Below are 19,758 nucleotides of genomic sequence, written 5' to 3' on the forward strand. Positions count from 1 at the left end.
TTATAATTATTTCTAAATAATTGATTGTTCAATATCTGTTGATCAATAATTTTCTTAGTGCCTTCAAAATAATTTTTTATACAAATCTGTCTATCAGATCATAAAATAATATTTTAGCCATTTTTCTGTTTACTATTTTAATTTTAAAGCATTTTTCTTACGCGAACTTTCAATCCATACATATCATCCATTTTAAGAAAATGAATGGTATATATAATATTTAATATATGTTAGATAATTATAAAAGTTCAGATTATATATATATATGCTTTAATCAGCTTCATTCGGATGCCCCATATAGGTGGAAATATAATGCCTATCAAATAGATTTATAGTGAATAATTACAATAGAATGAGAAAATCATTGATAGAATCATGAAAGTACAAATAAACGCAGGACCTTTACTATCTTCATAATTAACAGCTCTTTTTAGCCTAATATCGACCACTCTAGTTGCATACTTATAGGTACTATGGCCAATTGTAAATAAAGAAGTAAGGAAAAACCCTATAGAAGCAAGCATAGTAACTCTTGTACCATAAGTTAATAAAGTTGTTGAAACACCACCCAATAGTATAGCAACTGATAACCAAGACAAAAATGTTCTTTCAGTTGCAAAATATACTTTTGGTTCGACTCGAACTGGAACACAAATTGTTTTTCCCGGTGGAGCTTTAATAACAGTATCAAATTGTGTACCTTTTGGTACTTTACTAATCAAATCACCATTTAAATAATGATCAAAAGAAGATAATAATTGGTAATATTTTGTTGCAATATAATTGTTTGATTCTAAAATTTTTCTACGATAATAAGCAGCGTTTATACTTTCACCTTCCACAGGAACATTTGTAGTAGCATTATTTGTAGTAATGGCACCATAACTACTACTACCAATTCTTTCCTCTTGATCCAATAGATTTCCTGTTGGATGAGAATTTGCCAACATTGCATTTACTAATGCAGCATCATCTTCATCTTCATCATCATAAATTCCCTCTTCATAATCATTATCTCTTACTGGTCTTGTAATGTTAATATTAGTTTGGATTTGTGGTTTTCTAATATCTACATCCATTTGAGGTAACCAAAATGGAATTGATTCAACTTTATCATTTAATAAAGTTGCCACACCATGAATAAATTTGGAGAATTTTGGTACTGGTTCAACTAAATGCGAACCAACTAATTCTCTAACCCATTCAGGTGGTTCTTGACCTAATTGTGTTTGTAATTTAACTTCCAAGACAGCATACGGAAATCTGCAAACATCCTTTTCTGGTAATTGTTTAAATGGCCAATCTACACCAATATCCATTCTTCTCCAATTACCATTTGTACGATCAATCCCATCAAAATTATCTTCTCTAACCATTGTTAATTCAGTATCTAAAGAGATACGAACTCTTGCATCCCCGGGTAATTGGAAAGCAGTTCTATTGTAGAAAGATCTTACCACTGGTCTTAATCTTTTCTTCAACATCGCATATTGAATTTCAATCGCTAAAGATTCTAAACTTTCAATTTCTTTGGGAGATTTTTTCTTTTCTCTACGAATCTTATCGAATACTTTCTGAGCAGTATATTTCCCCTTGACGAAATCATTGATATATTTTTCCTTTAATGCAAATCTTGCCTTTACAGATTTTTCACCAGTCCAATCTTCTCTATGAGTCTTTCTCTCTACAAAGATTGTATCAGAAGACATACCACCATACCATCTTAATCTATGAGCTTCAGCACCTTCATCTTTTCTTAAACGTCCGTAATATAAATCTAAATCTTCATTATCATAATAAATGGAAGTAATTGCAGAATCTTCTTTTTCGAATTCTTTATTTGGATTGAAAACCAAGACAGGTAAATGTTTTAAAATAATTAATTTTAATTCAGTAATATTATCTGGATGAACCCAATATTTAGTGGTTTGTCTTACGAAATTTTGTTGTTTACCACCAGCAGAGGAATCACCTTTAATTGGATTACCTCTTGTTCTGACAGTATCATATAATTGAGAAATTTTGACCACCAATTCATCATAATTTTCTTTGAAAAAAGGTTTTGAATCTAATCTAACTTGGAAGATAGGTTTTAAAATGAATTTAGTCTTTTTATCATGTTTTTTAATAATTTTTTGGAACCCAGTATAATTTAATCTTGCGAATTTAGCTAAATCATGAACATCAGCAATGACATCACTTAATTCTTCTTCTAAAATATTGAAATCCAATTCTGAAGGTTGATTAATATTATTGGAATGTAAAGAGTCAATTAAAATATGCAATTGTTCTTGTGAATCTTTAATCCTTCTAATGATTTCACTATGTTTAACTTTACAAAAACTATAAACTTTATCCAATTCTAATTCTAAAGAACTTAGGAATTCTGTTTCTAAATCTTCGGACCATTGATTATTATTTAAATTCTCTTCAATGGAATTTTTCAAATCATCATAAGCAATATAATAATAACTATATTGTCTGATTAAAGATTTATTTAATTGTTCACCAAATCTCATTTAGGGAGGAGGAGAAGCAGAGGGGAGTGAGGGACAAATTATAAAAGATACTGTGTAATCCACCCAATTCTTGAAAAAAAAAAGAAAACGCAAAAGTAAAATTTTATGTATTTTTTTTTATTTTGTATTTTTAAAAAATTATCAAAATGTCAGAATGTTTATTTGTGGTTAATTTATATATTTAAATAAATAAATTGAATATCTTATTATCATTACTCTTACTCGTTTTATTATTATTATTTAGTTTAACCTTGTAAGATAGATTATATCGTATGCCGAATGAAATTTGAGCGCCATTTCTCGATAATTAAAAATGTAAGGTAATAATAATAATTATAACAAGAATAATAATTAAGGCGGGAGGGGAAGCACGTGCGCGTGTCAAAAAAAAGAAAAAAAATATACTTTAAAGATCAGTACAAAACACTAATATATAAAGCGATACTTTTAAGGATGCCAAAATTAAGGATTCTTGAAGATATCATGGTTTGAGTGTGTATATCTATTAAAACTGCTTATTTTATTTATTTTTTTTTTGTAATGCTGAAAATAGGTGGGAGATGAGTTGCGTGTGTATGTGTTCATGCATCTACAGGAGTCTTGACATCATCGGTGGAAGTTGATATCAGATCGGTATTCTTTGAATCTTCGTTGAGTTTTCTTTTCTTTTTATCTGGATTTTCATCATCTTCTTCTTCTTCTGCTTCTGAATTCTCTATATCTTCTTCTGCTTCTACTTCTGCTTCTGCTTCTGCTTCTGCTTCTGCTTCTGCTTCTGCTTCTGCTTCTGCTTCTGCTTCTGCCTCAGCTTCCTCCACATCATCAGCATCATCTTCATCCTCGTCTTCATCTTCACCTAAATCTTCCTCAATATCTTCACCATCCTCTTCATCTGCTTGTTCTTCATTTGTAATTGCACCTTCTTCTTCTGCTTCTTCTGCTTCTTCCTCCTCCTCTTCCTCTGCTTCCTCCTCCTCCTCTTCTTCTTCTTCCTCTTCCTCATCATCCTCTTCCTCATCATCCTCTTCATCATCAACACCAGGTTGTTCAGGAGGGAACATATCATCAACAGCATCTTCATTATCCCATACGATATTAAATCTTGTTACTCTTGGTTTTTCAGCCAAGATATTTCTAACGACTTTATCAATTTGAACTTTCACTGGAGGGTTTTCTTTCAACTCTTCGTCGTTATATTCATTATTGACATAATACCCTACTCTTACAAACTCTTTGCCATCATACGAACAACTCAACAGTATGACAGTAACACTAATCAATTCACTTGCAGGAATCAATTCTACAGAAGGTGGATCAGCTTTGAAGATAAATTTGTTGATACCTTTGGGCACGGGCCCAACCAGGATAGAGTCTAATTCTTGGTCATGTTCTAGAGATCTTGAAGACCCTACATAAGTCAATTTCCATTCTAAATCGTTTTTCAATTGTTCGGAACATTCAAAAGTGATTTCGAATTCATAAGCGTCTGTGAATTTTGCAGGATTGTTAAGGACTTTAATTCCTAATAGAGATACGTTTGACATGTTGAAAGATGTTTGAATCTAATGTGTATATGTATTCTGTTTTGTTTTTAATGTTTTTCAATTGCTTCGTCTATTGTACTGGGAATAGTTCAAGTATGAAAGTTTGAAACATTATCAAGATATAGAAAATCAAGTCAAACGTTATTTCATAAAAGATGGATAAAGTTTACGCGAATATTTAACCAAAGAAAAAAAGAAAAAACCACGCGATAGAAAAACGCGTAAGCAAAGGCGAGAGGCAAAACGAATTTCATAGAGATATGCACAGAGATTTGCAAAAAGATTTTGTATCCTTGATTAATTGATTGTGCTGAACATTACGAATCGATAAAGAGTTATGTATGTATATATATATATATGCGTTTGTGCATTGAATTAGCATGTTGCCCCGTGACATTCTGTATCTGGAATACACCCATGCATTCTCTATATATGAAACATACCTCTTACAATTGCAACTTGTTATATCTTCAAACAAAACAAATATTGCTGCTTTCAGGTATTGATCGGGATTAAAATAAGAATATGTATATGAATTAATAAATTAATAAAAAAATATATATATATTTTTTTTTCGATCAATATTTACACTTGAGCAATACACCTAGAACAATACATTTTGGAATAGGCAAAATTTTTCTATTTACTATTACAACGATATATTGAGCCAGTTGGTAAATTAAATCCGATTTTTTTCTGTCTAACTCTTCTTGGTAACATATTATAATAAATTGAATGGCAATAGCAAGAACAATAGTAATAGATTAATTAATCCATAGTAATAGATTAATTAATCCATAGTAATAAACTCGAGCCAACAATGGCCAAGTAAATTAATCGGAACTAATAGCCGGTTGCCTATAACATTATTAATTACACTATAAATTGCTACACTATAAATTGCTACACTATAAATTACTATTCCTAATATATTAATATTACACCATCTATTACAATACCTAATACAGCCACAGTAACGCCATTACGTATAGCCATTTTTACTCGAATTGCGATTTGCCACCGCATCACACCACACTATACCTAGAAGCAGACGTATTCATCCTGACACCACATACAAACTCCCCCATCGATTTCTCATCGAATATTCATACCAATTTTCTCCACCAATTTTCCATCGATCTCATCGAATCTCAGATCGGCCCAGATCAGTCCAGATCAGATATATTGGCTTAGATCAGCCTGGATCGTATCTGATCGTTTTCGGATTGTCCAAAATCGTTTAAATTCTATTCGGATCACCCCTGGCGCCATAAATGTTTTTAACACTAATTAATACCAATTCAATACTAAATCGCACCGTACTACTGGCCAGCCGAATTGCTGTCACCCATTTCCACGACGGAGTTCTTCTGCGCCGTTTCTGTGCGCCATTTCCCTACGGCATTGTTTTCTACGACCCTTTCTTTGCATCAAATTGCCCCTGCACAGTCTGCCCGGCACAAGCCACCCCTACGCAATCCCTGCCGTGTCTTGTCCTGCGTCATTTTACTACGCCACCGTCGCCGCAACGGTTACCGCAATCGGCATTCTCACTGCAGATCACCCGCCGATCTGCAGCCGCAACGCCCACTACTCAAACACCCAAAAAAGCCCACTTTGCTTTCTGGCCAGCCAGATGGCGATCTCGGCGGCACTTGCGATACCGTTTCAGGACTCTATTAGATTTCCCTTTTCGATTCTCTGCAGGCATGTAGGAACACATCCCCAGACGCTTCCGCAGTGCTCTAGGCACGCGTTCGGGCTCTCGGATTACCAGATCGGGATCACACACCGCCCCTCTGCTCTGCGGCAGTTACTGTGGGGCAACTTCCAGAGTGTGTCTCTCTTGTTTACCTGGTTAACGAAACAGGCAACCGCCGGCAAATTGGTTGCTGTCGTTGTTTGGTGGTGGGGTATTGGACTACCTGGCGAAGTATATAAACTGCTTGATCTGTTTCCTGGTTTGGGGATCCATAGGTTTATATCGTATCTTACTTTATATATTCATATTCATATATATATATATATATAAAAGTGTATATCCAGGCTCACATGATTTATTAAGAACATTCATTTATATCTTCAATTACAATCATATAACGATACAATCCACACTCTTTTAAACAAAATCGGTTAATTAAAAACTTTATAACAAATCTTACTCAAGTTACTCCAACTCAATAGTCTCTCTTTATTAACTAACCTATACTTTCCTTTCCCTTTTACTACTTTTTTTTCTTTTCAATTTCATTCCTATCTTATCAATATTACACTGTTAAGTTACACGTTCTTTAAAACAATTGAAAATAAAAAAAAATAAATTCTATTACAAATAACAAATTACTCTCCTTATTAATTAATCAACTTTTTAACTCGTTAATCTCTCGTTCTTATTCATTATGAAATTCTCCACTGTATCCACTTCTTTATTGCTTGCTTCTTCAGCCATTGCTGCTCCAGCCAAGAGAAACCATCATGCTCATGTTAAACAACACCAAGATTCTGGTGACTTGGACAAGAGAGCTGTTGTCACCGTTACTCAATACGTCGACGGTAATGGTAACGTTATTGTTCCAGCTGAAATGCCATCCTCTGTCAACAACAACTTGTTCACTTTAAGTACTGCCTCTACTTCTGCTATGAAGACGGTCACTGCTTTGGATGGTAACCTTGTTGTTGCTCCAGCTTCTGCCTTAGTCTCCACTGCATCCATTGCTTCTGCCAATGCCAATGCCAAGGCTGCTGTTTCTCCAGCTAAACCCTCCTCCTCCTCTGAAGCTTCCACTTCTGTTGTGAAAGCTACTGCCACTGTGGAAGTCAAAGCTGAAGAATCTTCTTCCTCTTCCTCTGGTTCTGGTTCCACCTCTGTCAACGGTGATCTATCTGATTTCCAAAACCCATCTCAAAAATTCAAAGATGGTACCATCAAGTGTTCTGATTTCCCATCTGGTCAAGGTGTTGTTTCCTTAGATTGGGTTGGAATGGGTGGTTGGGCTTCTGTCATGAACATGGCAGGTCAAACCTCTACTACTTGCCAAGATGGTTACTATTGTTCTTATGCTTGTCAAGCCGGTATGTCCAAAACTCAATGGCCAACTGAACAACCAGCAGATGGTAGATCCGTTGGTGGGTTGTACTGTAAAGATGGTTATTTGTACCGTTCCAACACTGACACTGATTACTTGTGTGAATGGGGTCAAGATTCCTCTTATGCTGTTAACAACGCTGGTAAATCCATTTCTTTATGTAGAACCGATTATCCAGGTTCTGAAAATATGGTTGTCCCAACTGTTGTGGAAGCTGGTAGCAAGAAACCAATGTCTGTTGTCATTGAAGATAACTATTATCAATGGGAAGGTAAATACACTTCTGCCCAATACTATGTCAACAATGCCGGTGTCGATTACTCCCAAGGTTGTATCTGGGGTACTGACGGTTCTGGTGTTGGTAACTGGGCTCCTGTCGTCTTAGGTTCTGGTTACGTCAATGGTGTTGCTTATTTGTCCATCATTCCAAATCCAAACAACAACTCTCCACCAAACTTCAACGTCAAGATCGAAGCTACTTCTGGTTCTACTATCAACGGTGATTGTAAATACGAAAATGGTAAATTTACTGGATCAACCACCGATGGTTGTACTGTTTCCGTCACTTCAGGCTCTGCAAACTTTGTTTTCTACTAGATTTTTTTTTACTAGAGACACTAACTAACTAACTACTGCAAGTTCTTATTACTTTTTTTTTATTATTATTCCTTCAACTTACCTTTCTTTATTTTTTAGTTCCAATTTCAATTCAAAAAAAAAAAAAATACATTATTTATTATATGATACAATTTTTATACAATTTGAAATGCAATACCAAACAATACTATTTAACTTATACCCTATGTCAAGTATATAAAGTCCGCGCGCATCCTTACTTTATTACTTTTTGACATTTGTAACTAGCTAGCTCTTTTTTTTTTTATAAAATATATATATTTAATTTAATTGTTTTACAATTTTACATTTTTGTTCTATCATACTTGTATTTCAACTTGCATACTTGCATACTTGTATTTGAATTCGCATACTAGTATAAGCATTTTCATATTTGCTGTTGCATTTTCATACTTGCATTTAAGTTTTCATGGCAATCTACAAATGCGGATGATTTTGTTTACCAAAATGCATTATTACCGAATCAAGTATTGTGCGTCTTTTAAAATTGCATTCCCCAATACGGTAACGACTAGTTGCCTAAGATTTATAACCGAAAATAGACATTGAAAGATTTGAAATTTCTTCTTCTTCTTTTTTATTTTTTTTTCAAAATACCTCGAAGAAATTTCTTTTTTCTATAACTATTCCTATTTAGGTGATATATTAAAAACTATTTTCCATCGTATTCAATTGTTTATATCGTATTAGTTCTTATATTCAGGAGAATAAATTATATTCTAATAAGAATTGGCATTTCCAATACAGGATAGCAATTTGCAATTGTAAATTACAAAATTAATAGATAAAGTTCTGGTATTTTTTTTTTTTTGTTACTCTGGCAAAAAGGCAAGACTTCCAATTACAGTATTAGGCAAGGATTGTAAAAGTGACATATTATACATAATAATATTAAAAAGAAATTTGGTTCTATAAACATCTTTGTAAGTGTATTAAAATATTTAAATATCACAACACCCTCATCATCAACCTCAATTGACACCAGCGTGTTGAGATTCTTCTTCAGGTGGGCAAATAAAGGCACCGGCTAAGGCTAAAGCAGGTTCATCAATGCTATGATGAGCATATGACAACACACCAATACCACCAGCATCTAATAAGAAATTTGGATTATCATTCAAATATCTGTAAGTTTTCAATGGAACACTTGGAACATCTTCTTCGGATGCATCATATGATTTGACACTTTTCAATTCTTCAGGAGTTTCACATTTCTTTTCCACACCCAATTTGAACCATAACCCAGCAAAATAACGTAAGGCATGGCCATGAGCAAAAACCATAATATCACTAGGAATATTGGCAGCTTGATGTTTTCTATGTAAGTTTTGGATTCTAGCAATGGCACGAGATAATCTCAAACCAAATTCTTCACTAGTTTCACCATTTTCACAACCATCTCTCCAAATATTCCATGGTCTTTCAGTATCTAGGCCTCTTGATTTTCTCAATTCAATGATATCTTTGGTCAATAAACCTTCATAATCACCATATTCCCATTCTCTTAAATCCTTATCTACAACAACTTTAATATTAGCCTTTTGCTTTTCAGTTAAACCTTCCAATACTAAGTCAACAGTTTGTCTGGCTCTTTGTAATGGGGATGTGAAAACATATGTGATATGGTCTGGGTTAATAAATTGATTCTTAAAGATAGATTCACCAGTTCTACGCATTTGACCAACACCATATGGAGTTAATGGTAAATCAGTCAAACCAGTGTATTGACCAGACTTGGACCATTCAGTTTGACCATGTCTCACAATAATACATCTTGGAGTTGGAGCTTTTGGTGCGTTTGTCATTATACAATATTTGATATATGAAGATTTATTATATTTACTTATCTATCATAAGAAAGATCCTACTAATTATTCAAATATAGCACAGTAAGACATTCCTCATACGTTATACTACACTCACCTTTTACTACTCTATGCATTATTCAAAGATATATATATGTATTATAATGTATATGAAGAGTGAGAAAAAAAATGCATCACATGAGAAGAAAAAGAAACGAGAAAAATATTGCATCGCTTCCGTTTTAGGTAAGAGCGTCTGCTGTAAATTCACCGACGGTTTCCGAGGTAAAACGCTGAAAAGAGAAATTGCCAATTACTGTTGGAAGAAGAAAAGATGGTATCAAGAGGGTCCTAAAAAGATTGATCTTATTGAACTATCATCATTATATCAATAACTCAGATTTATGTAAATAAATAGAAATCGATACTGATTAGTTTCCAATTCTTCTTCAAATATACGCTACTATTACTTTTTTTTGGTTTTTACATTTTCGTCTATCTTACGATACAAATATAAAGCAATGTGGGAAAGAAAGCGCTTAGTCATTTTAAAAAGATCAGTTTTCAATCTTCAATAGTTTGGTATGTTTCCAAACCTCGGAGTTTGAAAATGATGATTCTTAATCAATTATAACACTCTAGTAAACTAATGTTTTAGTTTCTAACTCATTTCCCATTTACTCAGTAATACTATTATACTTTCATGGTTTTATACCTTGCTATATTCCTTACGCGTTTTTACTGACTCAATTTTTCGTGTTTTATTTGACTACCGATTTCGTAAATGTTCAATTTTTTGGCGTTTGAATATTAGTTGTAAAATTCCGAATTATCTATGAATTTCATTGTTGATTGATCCAAATAAGAAAAATTGCGAAAAAATTAAAAAAAATAATCACTAGATTCAAGAGATTCAAAGCTTATTAATCTTAGTATATAACGATTGACAGTATTTGTTCTATTAAGGTTATATCATTTCTTGCATTAGAAGCCCATATCAGCCTTCTATTCAATTAGCTGGGCTTGTACTATTAAAATTTTATTGTTCAATAAAAAAATAAATAAACTAATGATGTACGATTTTGATAATAAAAATCATCGTCCAAGAAACGCAACTACTTTGACTCAACTTCTGAAGTCAAAATCAAAACTAAAAGGTACACTATATTTTGTTATAGGGCTTCTGTTAATGTTTAATATTTTACCTAGTTTATTTTGGGCATCACCTTCAACATCATCAAGTAAATCAGTAAACAAAAATCTAAACTCCGCATCTAACGATGATTCTAAAGTAGTCAATTTTTTTAATTCAGATGCAAGTCTTTCACAACCGTTTTTAGATAGAGTTAATGAATTCTGGCATATTGGTGGTACTACTCAGATCCGTAACTCCGAGTTTATTAGATTGGTTAAATCTGGTGTACGAAATTCAAATGGTGTTGTTATTTCAAATGGTATTGGTGATAATATAATCGATGATTTTGAAATTACTGTAAAGTTGAGAATATCAGAAGATAAATTAACAAAGGACTATATGTCTTCTGATAGTACACCTTCTGCAAATAATAGAAACGATGATACTTCTATTCATAAGGGATTGTCAGGCTTTGCCGTTATGATTTCACCAGAAAATAATTTCATAAAGCAAAATCTTGTATCAAGTTATGCTAAACAACAATATATGATAAATTCAAATGGTATTTTGGGCCAAAACACTTATCTGATGGGTGTTCCAAGAAATTTACCAGGTTTAGCTCTAGTTTATTTAAATGATATGGCTAATAAAAATGAAAAAATTGATGTAATTTTAAATGCTAATCCAAGTTTTCATTGGAAAACTCCTGGTGAAATCCCATCAATATATTTAACGAGTTCCAAGTTTAATTTTGAGCAATTTTGGAATGGACAAGAAAATGAGAATTATGGCGATAATAAGAAAACTACCAATAAAAAAGTTTCAAAAAATATAACTCTACGTATTGTTTATTTTGAAAGTGTTGGATTCTTGAGAATTGATATTCAAAATCCAAATAACCCAAGAGAATGGGTTGAAATAGTCAAACAAAATGGTAATATTTATTTACCAAAGAACTCTGAAAATGATCAAAGATATATTAGTATCAGTGGGTTAAATACAGATGCCACTCAAAATATTGATATTATTAATGTTAGAACCGAAGAATTCCATTGGATCTATGAAAATAATATCATGCATCCAAGAGACAAGAATTACATTAATGAAATTAAAAAATTCTTAATTGAAAAATATGATTTTACTCCTGCTCCAGGTACAGTAAATATGCATACTCAGAATAATAATCAAAGAGATTCATCATCTCAAGAAAATGTCAATAGAAATGGTCCTGATCCACGTTCACATCCAAAAGAAAGAAATTGGTTTGTCAGTTTAATCTTTAATATCCTAAAATACATTTTTTTCCTTTCGTTATTAGTTGCTCTATATTTCACATCGCTTTATCTAAGAGTTAGCATGAAACACTGGAAGTGGATCCAAACCAGAAAGCATAGAGGCAGTCACGTTTTGCCAGCATAATTTTGTCACATAATACACATCATAAAGAATTCTTATTATTAATTGTTACTCTATTATTTATACTTAACTTCGTGCATACTATTTTTTACATTAATTAAACTATCCCTTTATTTTTATAGAAGAATATATCTTGTTAAATAACTGTAAATGTATGATGCAATAATAATTACAATTTTTAGTAGATTATTTGATGCAATTGCATGTATAATATTAAAAAATAAATCTATACAGTAAGAGGTAAGTCTCACTTCGAAATATCTCTTATTACGCAGAGACGTCAATATTAAAAAAAAATAGAAAGCTTATTTTATATTTTTCTATTTCTCGCTTTTTGCTGGTTCATAATGGAATTGGACACCCCATAATTCACTTTGAACGCCAAATAACCCCCCAAGAATTCTATTTTCTTGCAGTTTACCGCTTTGAATTAAGGAAAAGCCCTTCTTTCGTAAGCAGCTCTTTAATACAGTATCGAATGAATAGACATTAATTAAAACTTTCATTGAGCTACCGTATTTTTCCTTTTGAGCAATTTCTTTAGTTCTAATCAAGGCCCAATCTACTAAATCCTCTAAGATGCCACTTGGGATGTAAACTTTACGGCTACCCATTGTAGATATATTCATTACCAAAGAATGGGGATTAGATATAATCTTATTTTCTGAAATAGAGATAATAGAAATTGGAGTGGCTCTATACATGATGACATGAGTATTTTTTTGGAAATTTTTAGATTCTTTAGAGGTTGGTTTTACATTACCAGTTTTAAATAAAGCCAAATTTACCCCATATACTGATTCACCGTTTGATTTTGTAATCTCAGAAATTTTACTCTTAAAGAAGGTTTCTGAAAATCTAGAAACAAATGTAAATATAGAAGTCGCACTAATTGCAAAAACAATAAAAGCTGTAACAAAGGTTCTAGAATTTATTAGCATCAACTGGTAAAAATAGCCAGTGGCTGAATGTGCAACAATAGTACTTGGAAAGGTTGTATTTATCAGTAAATAAACAAAAACACATGCCAAAACAGAAAATAAGGTGAAAGGATGGAATACAAGGTATTTGTTAGCCAAGCCTTGTTGTTGTTTTAAGAACTCAATGGATAAATTAAGGGAAGCTGTAGCTAGCTGTGGAGTTAATTCTGTGGCATAAATTGTTGGTGGGGCATCCTTATCTAATGGTTCATCTAAAGACGCACTTATTTGTGGGATGTTACCCAATCCTCTTCTTTTTGCCATTGATAAATCGTGATTTCTATGTTTCTTAAGGGTGTGAGTTTGTAAAGTAGAACCTAATGTCAGATAAATTTCGAACCAATTAAAATTCAAAAATTCTTACCTTTAAATATTTAAAACAAAATAAAAATAATTCTTCAATTGCAATATTTTCAAAGTTTATTTTTTTTTATTTTTCCTGTTATCAAATATTTCAGAGATTCTAGGTTTTTAGCTAATAATTAATTAATTCGGAATTTCCGAACACTACTAATTAGTAGTTATAAATAAAACGTGCGAAGGTCAATAAATGAAAAACGTAAATATATTACGCCAAACTTCGTTTAATGTTAGATCTTGATTAGGAATTTTTTTGAACAATCAATGGAAATTCAAGGCAAAATTGTTATAATATAGCTATTTAAGTGAGGGTATACAAAAATAATAAAATTAGCAAAAGGATTGAGGCCAAATATATTCTGCGATGATAAGTAGGAAGGCTGGCAATAAATGTATAAAAGAGTAAAAATAAATTGAAACACTAAAAAAAAATGAGTGTGAACTTGTTGGATTTTACAACTATTAGCACGACAAATATACCTAACGAGAAAGAAAAAAATATAAATATAAAGAAAGGTAAACTACGGGCATACTGATAAAACAAATGGCTTGTTGAGTTTACCATATATAAAATATTGTACGTTATGATAAGTCAATGAAAATAAAGCATTAAAAGCAGCGCGACTAATAATACAAGAGTATTGTGGGACTTAAGTGGAGAAAAAATCAAAGACAGAAACAACTTGGAAGCTTGTAGTAGTTATTTTCCTTTGCTTTTGTCATTTTTCTTCTTACCAGCAGAATTTGGAATTGAATTAGTAGCAGTGGAGCCATTAGATGGAGTTTCTAAATTCTTTGGTGTCCCTGAAACAGTTGTAAAATTGGTAGTGGTGGCATTGACAGTAGTAGTGTCTACCAATGGGTTTGGTATTTCTTTCACTTGTTGAGCGATATCTTCGATAGTGGTATTAGCAGAGATTTCATCTAATTGTTTTCTAGCATTAATTAAAGAGTTTTTGTCAGAGACTGGAGATGCTTGGTTTGATGAGGTTGGAGTTGACCATTTGGAGCTGGTTTTGAAATTTTTCAAAGTAGTTGAACCTATTTCTAACCCAGTTGTCAATACTGCCTGTGGAACACTTTCTGATTTGTTGTACTTGTCTTGATAAATTTCTTTAACGTTGTTATAAGTTGGTTTAACATAAGAATCAAAATGATCATTCATCTTGGTCTTGGTTTGAGAAAGAACTTCATTAGATTGTAATTTATCTTGCAATTCTTTTGAAACAGATCTTGTGGTAGCAGTCAATTCATTAACATGAGGCAAGTTTCTTAATGATAATTCTTCATTACCAATAGTGCTACTGTTTTCGGAAACATCGATATTATGTGGTTTGGATTTATCAATAACAGTATCAAGTTGAGGGTCAGGATTTGAAGTTTGATTTGGAATAGCCTTTGTTAAATGGAAAGGTTCAACAACCAATTGTTTTAATAAAATGTTTAGCCCATTAGCAATGTAATCGATACCAAACCAAATAATCCAAATCCCTGGTCTTTGAGAATGTGAATCCCACATTGAGACAAAGGCATCCAACCCTTCTCTAAGAACCAATAAATTGAATAAACTATCAAGAGTTGACAAAACACCAACCACATAATTAGAGATTCTCTTGATTAAAGTAGGAGATTCTGGAGATTCAATACACCATTTTGATACTTTCCAAACGGAAGATAAGAACAGATTGATAATAGTAGATACGACAGGAATGGAAAAGACGTAATCAATACCTTGACTGACCTTTGGGTACTTTCTCAAATGAGTAATACTTGGTGAGTTTCTAGCAAAGCTATTAAGCAACTTTTGATTAAGAACTAATTTAGACTCAGACATTTTCTACTGAAGGAAGAAAAAAATAAAAAATGAGTTAAAGTGATAAAGCGTTCTTGATACGTTAGAAGAATGTTAACAAAAAAACTTAAAAAATAAAAAAAAAAAGACTATTAGAATTATTTGGTAATAGAAAATAATAGCTGATAGTTAAAGTATGATACGTATATGAAACAAAGGAAAATAACAATGAAATTTGTTAAACAAACATTCTCAGGGAACAGGGAGAAGAACAATCGACATTTTTAGACGTTAATATATATCACGGATAGCATGGCTCAACGAAGATTCCGCATGCCCTCAATGATTTTCAGTTCGGAAATGTACCCAGAAAAAAAATGAGTCTAGGTTGGTTACCCGTCGCAGTAGAAAAAGTCAGATAAGGGAAGTTGTGAGCTCTGGATGAGGGGACTATATACCCTTAATTAAAGTACTAAAGATTTCTAATAGATCTGTGGGAAGATAGAGGATTTTGATTGAAAAGATGGAAAACACTTATTTGATTTTAGTCAGAAGCGTTTCTTGGAATTCAATTGTTCTGCCTTCAAAGGGTAACTGTATTAGGTATAAAGCACGAAATATAAGTTACCATGGTAAAAAGGTGTCATGGACCCTAAGTATGATAAAGTATAAAAAGTTTAAATTTTTTGTTGAGACTTGTAAGCAATGTTTATAATTCAGAATATTGTAATAAGCAATTAGTATACAAGAGTATATAAATATATAAAATAACAACTATAGTGTAGGTTAAAAGTCGGTAATTTTATAAAATAATTAGAATGTAAGGAATGAATAAATGAATAAATTGTTTAGAATAAATTTGTATGATAAGAAAATGAAAACTGGAAAGTGGCTTGTTTAGGAAGTGACTTTCATCAATTTAAAATGCTAAGTTTTTTGTTTGTTTTGTTTTGTTTGAATGCTTGAATGATCAAAGATTTGTATGTTACAATTAAATTAAAGCGACGATACAAAGGATGACAAAGGCCATGAAATTATTGACCATTTGCATGTGACCAGCATTATCCGAAATAATTGCAGTAGCAATGGTAGCATCAGAAGAGATTAAAGAAGTGGTCATTGTGCTAGAGCCAGTGGAGACTTCTTTAGAGACAGCTTTATTAGTTGACTTGGAGGAACTGTGGGCAGAGCTAGCCTTTGTCGTCTTGGATGTTTTAGATTCAGAAGTTGCAGATGATGATGGAGTAATAGAAGATTCAGAATCATTATCTAAAGCAGTCGAAGAGGTGTTATTAGAACTTGATTGTTGGGCGGTGCTACTTTGAGCCTTCTTGGTGGAGCTAGAAGAGGAGCTGGAGGCACTGGATTTAGTGGCAGAAGACGATGAAGAACTAGAAGATTTTCTTGAACTACTAGATTCGGCAGCAGATGAAGAGGTAGTAGAGGAAGAAGCAGCAGAGGAGGAAATAGCGGAAGAGGGAGCGGAAGAAGAGATGGCGGAAGAAGCAGCAGATGAAGTGGCAGATGAAGAGGAAGTTTTAGTGGTACTGAAAGATGTATCTTTCAATCCAGAAACAGATTCACCATCAACTAATTTAGCAAATTCAACTTGAGCTTGGTTGTATCTACCATTAACGGAACCATTTTCAGCTTCAATAGATGAGGCATCACCGGATTGATCACCATAAGAATATTTGTCACCAGAGGAATAATCAGTAACAACTAATTTTTTGATGACCATAGAGAATGGAGCTTGAGAATAGTCTGTAGAACCACCAGCCCATTCGATAGTACCTGGTTCATTCGATGGATCACCACCAGCCCAGATACCCATGAACAAAGCCATAGGAGATTGAGGATAACCTTCAGGATTATTACTCAATAAAGTTCTAACAGGAACACCATCAACGTACCAAACTGTTTGATCTTCAGCCCAGTCTAGAGTATAATTGTGGAAAGTAGTTTGTGGTTGATTCACACTGTGGAATGCACCTCTATCATAAGTTGTCACATCACCCTTGGAGAAGAAATTAGATTGAACTTGAGTATCATCACCACCCAGCCATTCGATATCTAATTCGTCTAAGTCATCCGATTGTAAAAATACAGATGAAACCATACCTGTACCTGGAGCGCATTGAGCAATGACTTCGAATTTACCATACATGATATAAAAGTTGGATTTCAAACTTGGGTTGTCAAATCTTTTTTCTAAAGTGATAGACACACCATCATCGGAATAAGAAATTTTTCCTGGGTTACCTAAGGAAGTAAACCATTTAGACTCACTTGAGAAGTCTTCACTGAAACTAGTACCCAAGGCAGTATCAGCAGGGCAATCTGTGCTTTTCAATGGATTGCAGGCAGTAGTAGTGGCTTGTGTTAGAGCTGGTAATAAAGTAGAAGCAGCAACAATGGATGATTTTAATGATAAGTTGACCATTTTTATATAGAGGGAAATTTTTTTTCCTTTGCAATAGCTTTTGGAATGTTGATATTGGAAGAAAAAAAATAATATTACTAAGAAAAAGTAAAGGACTTGGGAATGAATGTTAAGGTTTAAAAAAGGGTAGAATTTATATAGAATTTTAAAGTGGAGTTGAAAGGAAGTAATGTAAATATGAGGACAAATAAATAAAAAAAAGGTGGCAGCTAAGCATTCAATAAACAATGTAACTAAAAAAAAATTATTCTGCAATAGGTAACAAATTAGAATGTTAGGATGGTGACAAACGTCAATTCACTGAGTTATCAGTATCAGCCAGTAATTTTTTTCCACTGATTAACTTAAAAACTGAAAAGTATCTATGAATAACCTCAATCGTGTTAGAGTTGTGTAGGAATATTACGAAGAAAAGGAAAGTCGAAGAGATCTTACAGCACCATATTCGGTTAAAGGTAAATTGCTTGCTCGGTCCCTTACAGCCACGCTTTTACAATGAAATTACAGTATCAACTTCCATGGATCTTTTTTTGTTGTATATCATCACTGAAACTCTGGTTTCTAAAAAAAGATGCTGGCACAACTTTATTAGTTAGTTATTTTTAGCCAGCATTATTAAACCAGAAAATTAACCATTAAAAGTGGCGGTGATAACTTCCATCTATAATAAGAAATGAAAAATGAAAACGAAAAAAAAAAAGACTCCCCACGATTTCTCGCAGAGAAAATCGCGTAAACGCAAACAAGAAATTAAAGCCACGAAACACTAGGTTGGGGTCCAGTCAAAAACGGATCTGAATTTTCCGGAAGAATGTCTGCTGGATCAATTTTCGCGTCAATTCCTAAAATGAATATTTGGTACATGTGATGAAACGAAAGCGGGGCAGGAAAATTCCGAATTTCTTGCCAAGATTTTTTTAGGTGTAATCATATTCTGCAGCAATGTCTACGGAGATACTACATTAGGAAATCAAGATCAAACACGAAAAGTTAATTGACTATTACAGTTTTTCCGTGGTTATTGCTGAAATAGATTTGTCCTTGGAATTTGGTGTTTTCTCCGAGCCGTTTTCCTAAAACGGATTATTCCAAAGGGAAAAGATTTACTTGTGGTTTTTTTTTATTTAAAGAAGAAAATGCACTTTTATTTCCTCAATAGGAAGTTTAAGAACTATATTGAATATATACTTAGATGTATGATTTATGCACGATGCCTTGTTATTCTGATAAAATAATTATAGATCAACTAAATTAACTAGATTAGTAAAAGACTAATGCTTATCACTTCACTGTTTATCTGAAATGTATATATACATTTTTACAACACATTAAATATATCAATCACTATTAGATAAAGTTTATTCCCCATGGATAAAGAAGGTGGGTACGTTTATTAATAAGATTATTGTATCTTGAACCATATAGAAACTCTGTAAACAAAACATCACCAAATTGCGTCATTATCATTATCGACTAGTGACTATATATTTCTATTTAACTTTAATCTATCTTTTTTTGTGCCTCAAGCACATTGGGTTATATTATTTTCCTGTACTTTTTACCTCAACAGGATATAATATAATATTATCACTCCGAAGGAATTAAAATTCGGAAACGTAGAAATTGAGAAAAGGCAACGTATGCAACATTTCAAAATTGTAAAATTCTTATATAATTGACAAGCTGGTACATTCTTGTTATATGTTTTAACCAAATAGTGGTACATTTCACTGGATTTATGTAGTGAGTATGCAGAATTTATTAAAAGGTAATATAGAGAAATATAAAAAGAAATATATTATGCCAGCGATTAATTAAATGATATCAGTGTTAGTTTCTCAATTTGAAAAGTATTTACTTATTAAGAGAAGTTAGTTACTCAATAAATCCTTTGGAATTAGAATTATTGCGACTTGGTTAGCATATATGGTGTAATATATTAGACTATCAAGCAAATTAATTATGATTTCCTGTAGAACCTCATGCCAATCTTGCCTTGTTATTAGATAGATACTTAAATGGTTATGAAGCAACTCAGGTCA

The 19,758-nt window shown here is 32.6% G+C and overlaps 8 protein-coding genes across 8 annotated transcripts; 2 read left to right on the forward strand and 6 right to left on the reverse strand.

Annotated features, from left to right (window-relative positions):
* Nucleotides 1-329: 329 nt before the first annotated feature.
* VTC4 (Vtc4p) lies at nucleotides 330-2,519 on the reverse strand (the record flags this gene model as incomplete). Its single annotated transcript, XM_004178957.1, has 1 exon — nucleotides 330-2,519. One exon carries the CDS (start codon nucleotides 2,517-2,519, stop codon nucleotides 330-332), a length of 2,190 nt encoding a protein of 729 aa, XP_004179005.1.
* A 581-nt stretch (nucleotides 2,520-3,100) lies between these two features.
* ASF1 (nucleosome assembly factor ASF1) lies at nucleotides 3,101-4,063 on the reverse strand (the record flags this gene model as incomplete). Its single annotated transcript, XM_004178958.1, has 1 exon — nucleotides 3,101-4,063. The coding sequence occupies one exon, from the start codon at nucleotides 4,061-4,063 to the stop codon at nucleotides 3,101-3,103; it is 963 nt and encodes a 320-aa protein (XP_004179006.1).
* Nucleotides 4,064-6,462: 2,399 nt separating this feature from the next.
* On the forward strand, nucleotides 6,463-7,746 carry TBLA0B06660 (SUN domain-containing protein; the record flags this gene model as incomplete). Its single annotated transcript, XM_004178959.1, has 1 exon — nucleotides 6,463-7,746. The coding sequence occupies one exon, from the start codon at nucleotides 6,463-6,465 to the stop codon at nucleotides 7,744-7,746; it is 1,284 nt and encodes a 427-aa protein (XP_004179007.1).
* Nucleotides 7,747-8,756: 1,010 nt separating this feature from the next.
* Nucleotides 8,757-9,590, reverse strand: SHB17 (sedoheptulose-bisphosphatase; the record flags this gene model as incomplete). The annotated part of the gene is made up of 1 exon (XM_004178960.1): nucleotides 8,757-9,590. The coding sequence occupies one exon, from the start codon at nucleotides 9,588-9,590 to the stop codon at nucleotides 8,757-8,759; it is 834 nt and encodes a 277-aa protein (XP_004179008.1).
* Nucleotides 9,591-10,662: 1,072 nt separating this feature from the next.
* On the forward strand, nucleotides 10,663-12,144 carry TBLA0B06680 (uncharacterized protein; the record flags this gene model as incomplete). The annotated part of the gene is made up of 1 exon (XM_004178961.1): nucleotides 10,663-12,144. The coding sequence occupies one exon, from the start codon at nucleotides 10,663-10,665 to the stop codon at nucleotides 12,142-12,144; it is 1,482 nt and encodes a 493-aa protein (XP_004179009.1).
* A 317-nt stretch (nucleotides 12,145-12,461) lies between these two features.
* PHO86 (Pho86p) lies at nucleotides 12,462-13,385 on the reverse strand (the record flags this gene model as incomplete). The annotated part of the gene is made up of 1 exon (XM_004178962.1): nucleotides 12,462-13,385. The coding sequence occupies one exon, from the start codon at nucleotides 13,383-13,385 to the stop codon at nucleotides 12,462-12,464; it is 924 nt and encodes a 307-aa protein (XP_004179010.1).
* Nucleotides 13,386-14,181: 796 nt separating this feature from the next.
* PLN1 (Pln1p) lies at nucleotides 14,182-15,315 on the reverse strand (the record flags this gene model as incomplete). The annotated part of the gene is made up of 1 exon (XM_004178963.1): nucleotides 14,182-15,315. The coding sequence occupies one exon, from the start codon at nucleotides 15,313-15,315 to the stop codon at nucleotides 14,182-14,184; it is 1,134 nt and encodes a 377-aa protein (XP_004179011.1).
* Nucleotides 15,316-16,264: 949 nt separating this feature from the next.
* CRH1 (transglycosylase) lies at nucleotides 16,265-17,716 on the reverse strand (the record flags this gene model as incomplete). Its single annotated transcript, XM_004178964.1, has 1 exon — nucleotides 16,265-17,716. One exon carries the CDS (start codon nucleotides 17,714-17,716, stop codon nucleotides 16,265-16,267), a length of 1,452 nt encoding a protein of 483 aa, XP_004179012.1.
* Between the last annotated feature and the right edge of the window lie 2,042 nt (nucleotides 17,717-19,758).

Source organism: Henningerozyma blattae, chromosome 2, assembly GCF_000315915.1.
Source record: "Henningerozyma blattae CBS 6284 chromosome 2, complete genome".
Taxonomy (NCBI): domain Eukaryota; kingdom Fungi; phylum Ascomycota; class Saccharomycetes; order Saccharomycetales; family Saccharomycetaceae; genus Henningerozyma; species Henningerozyma blattae.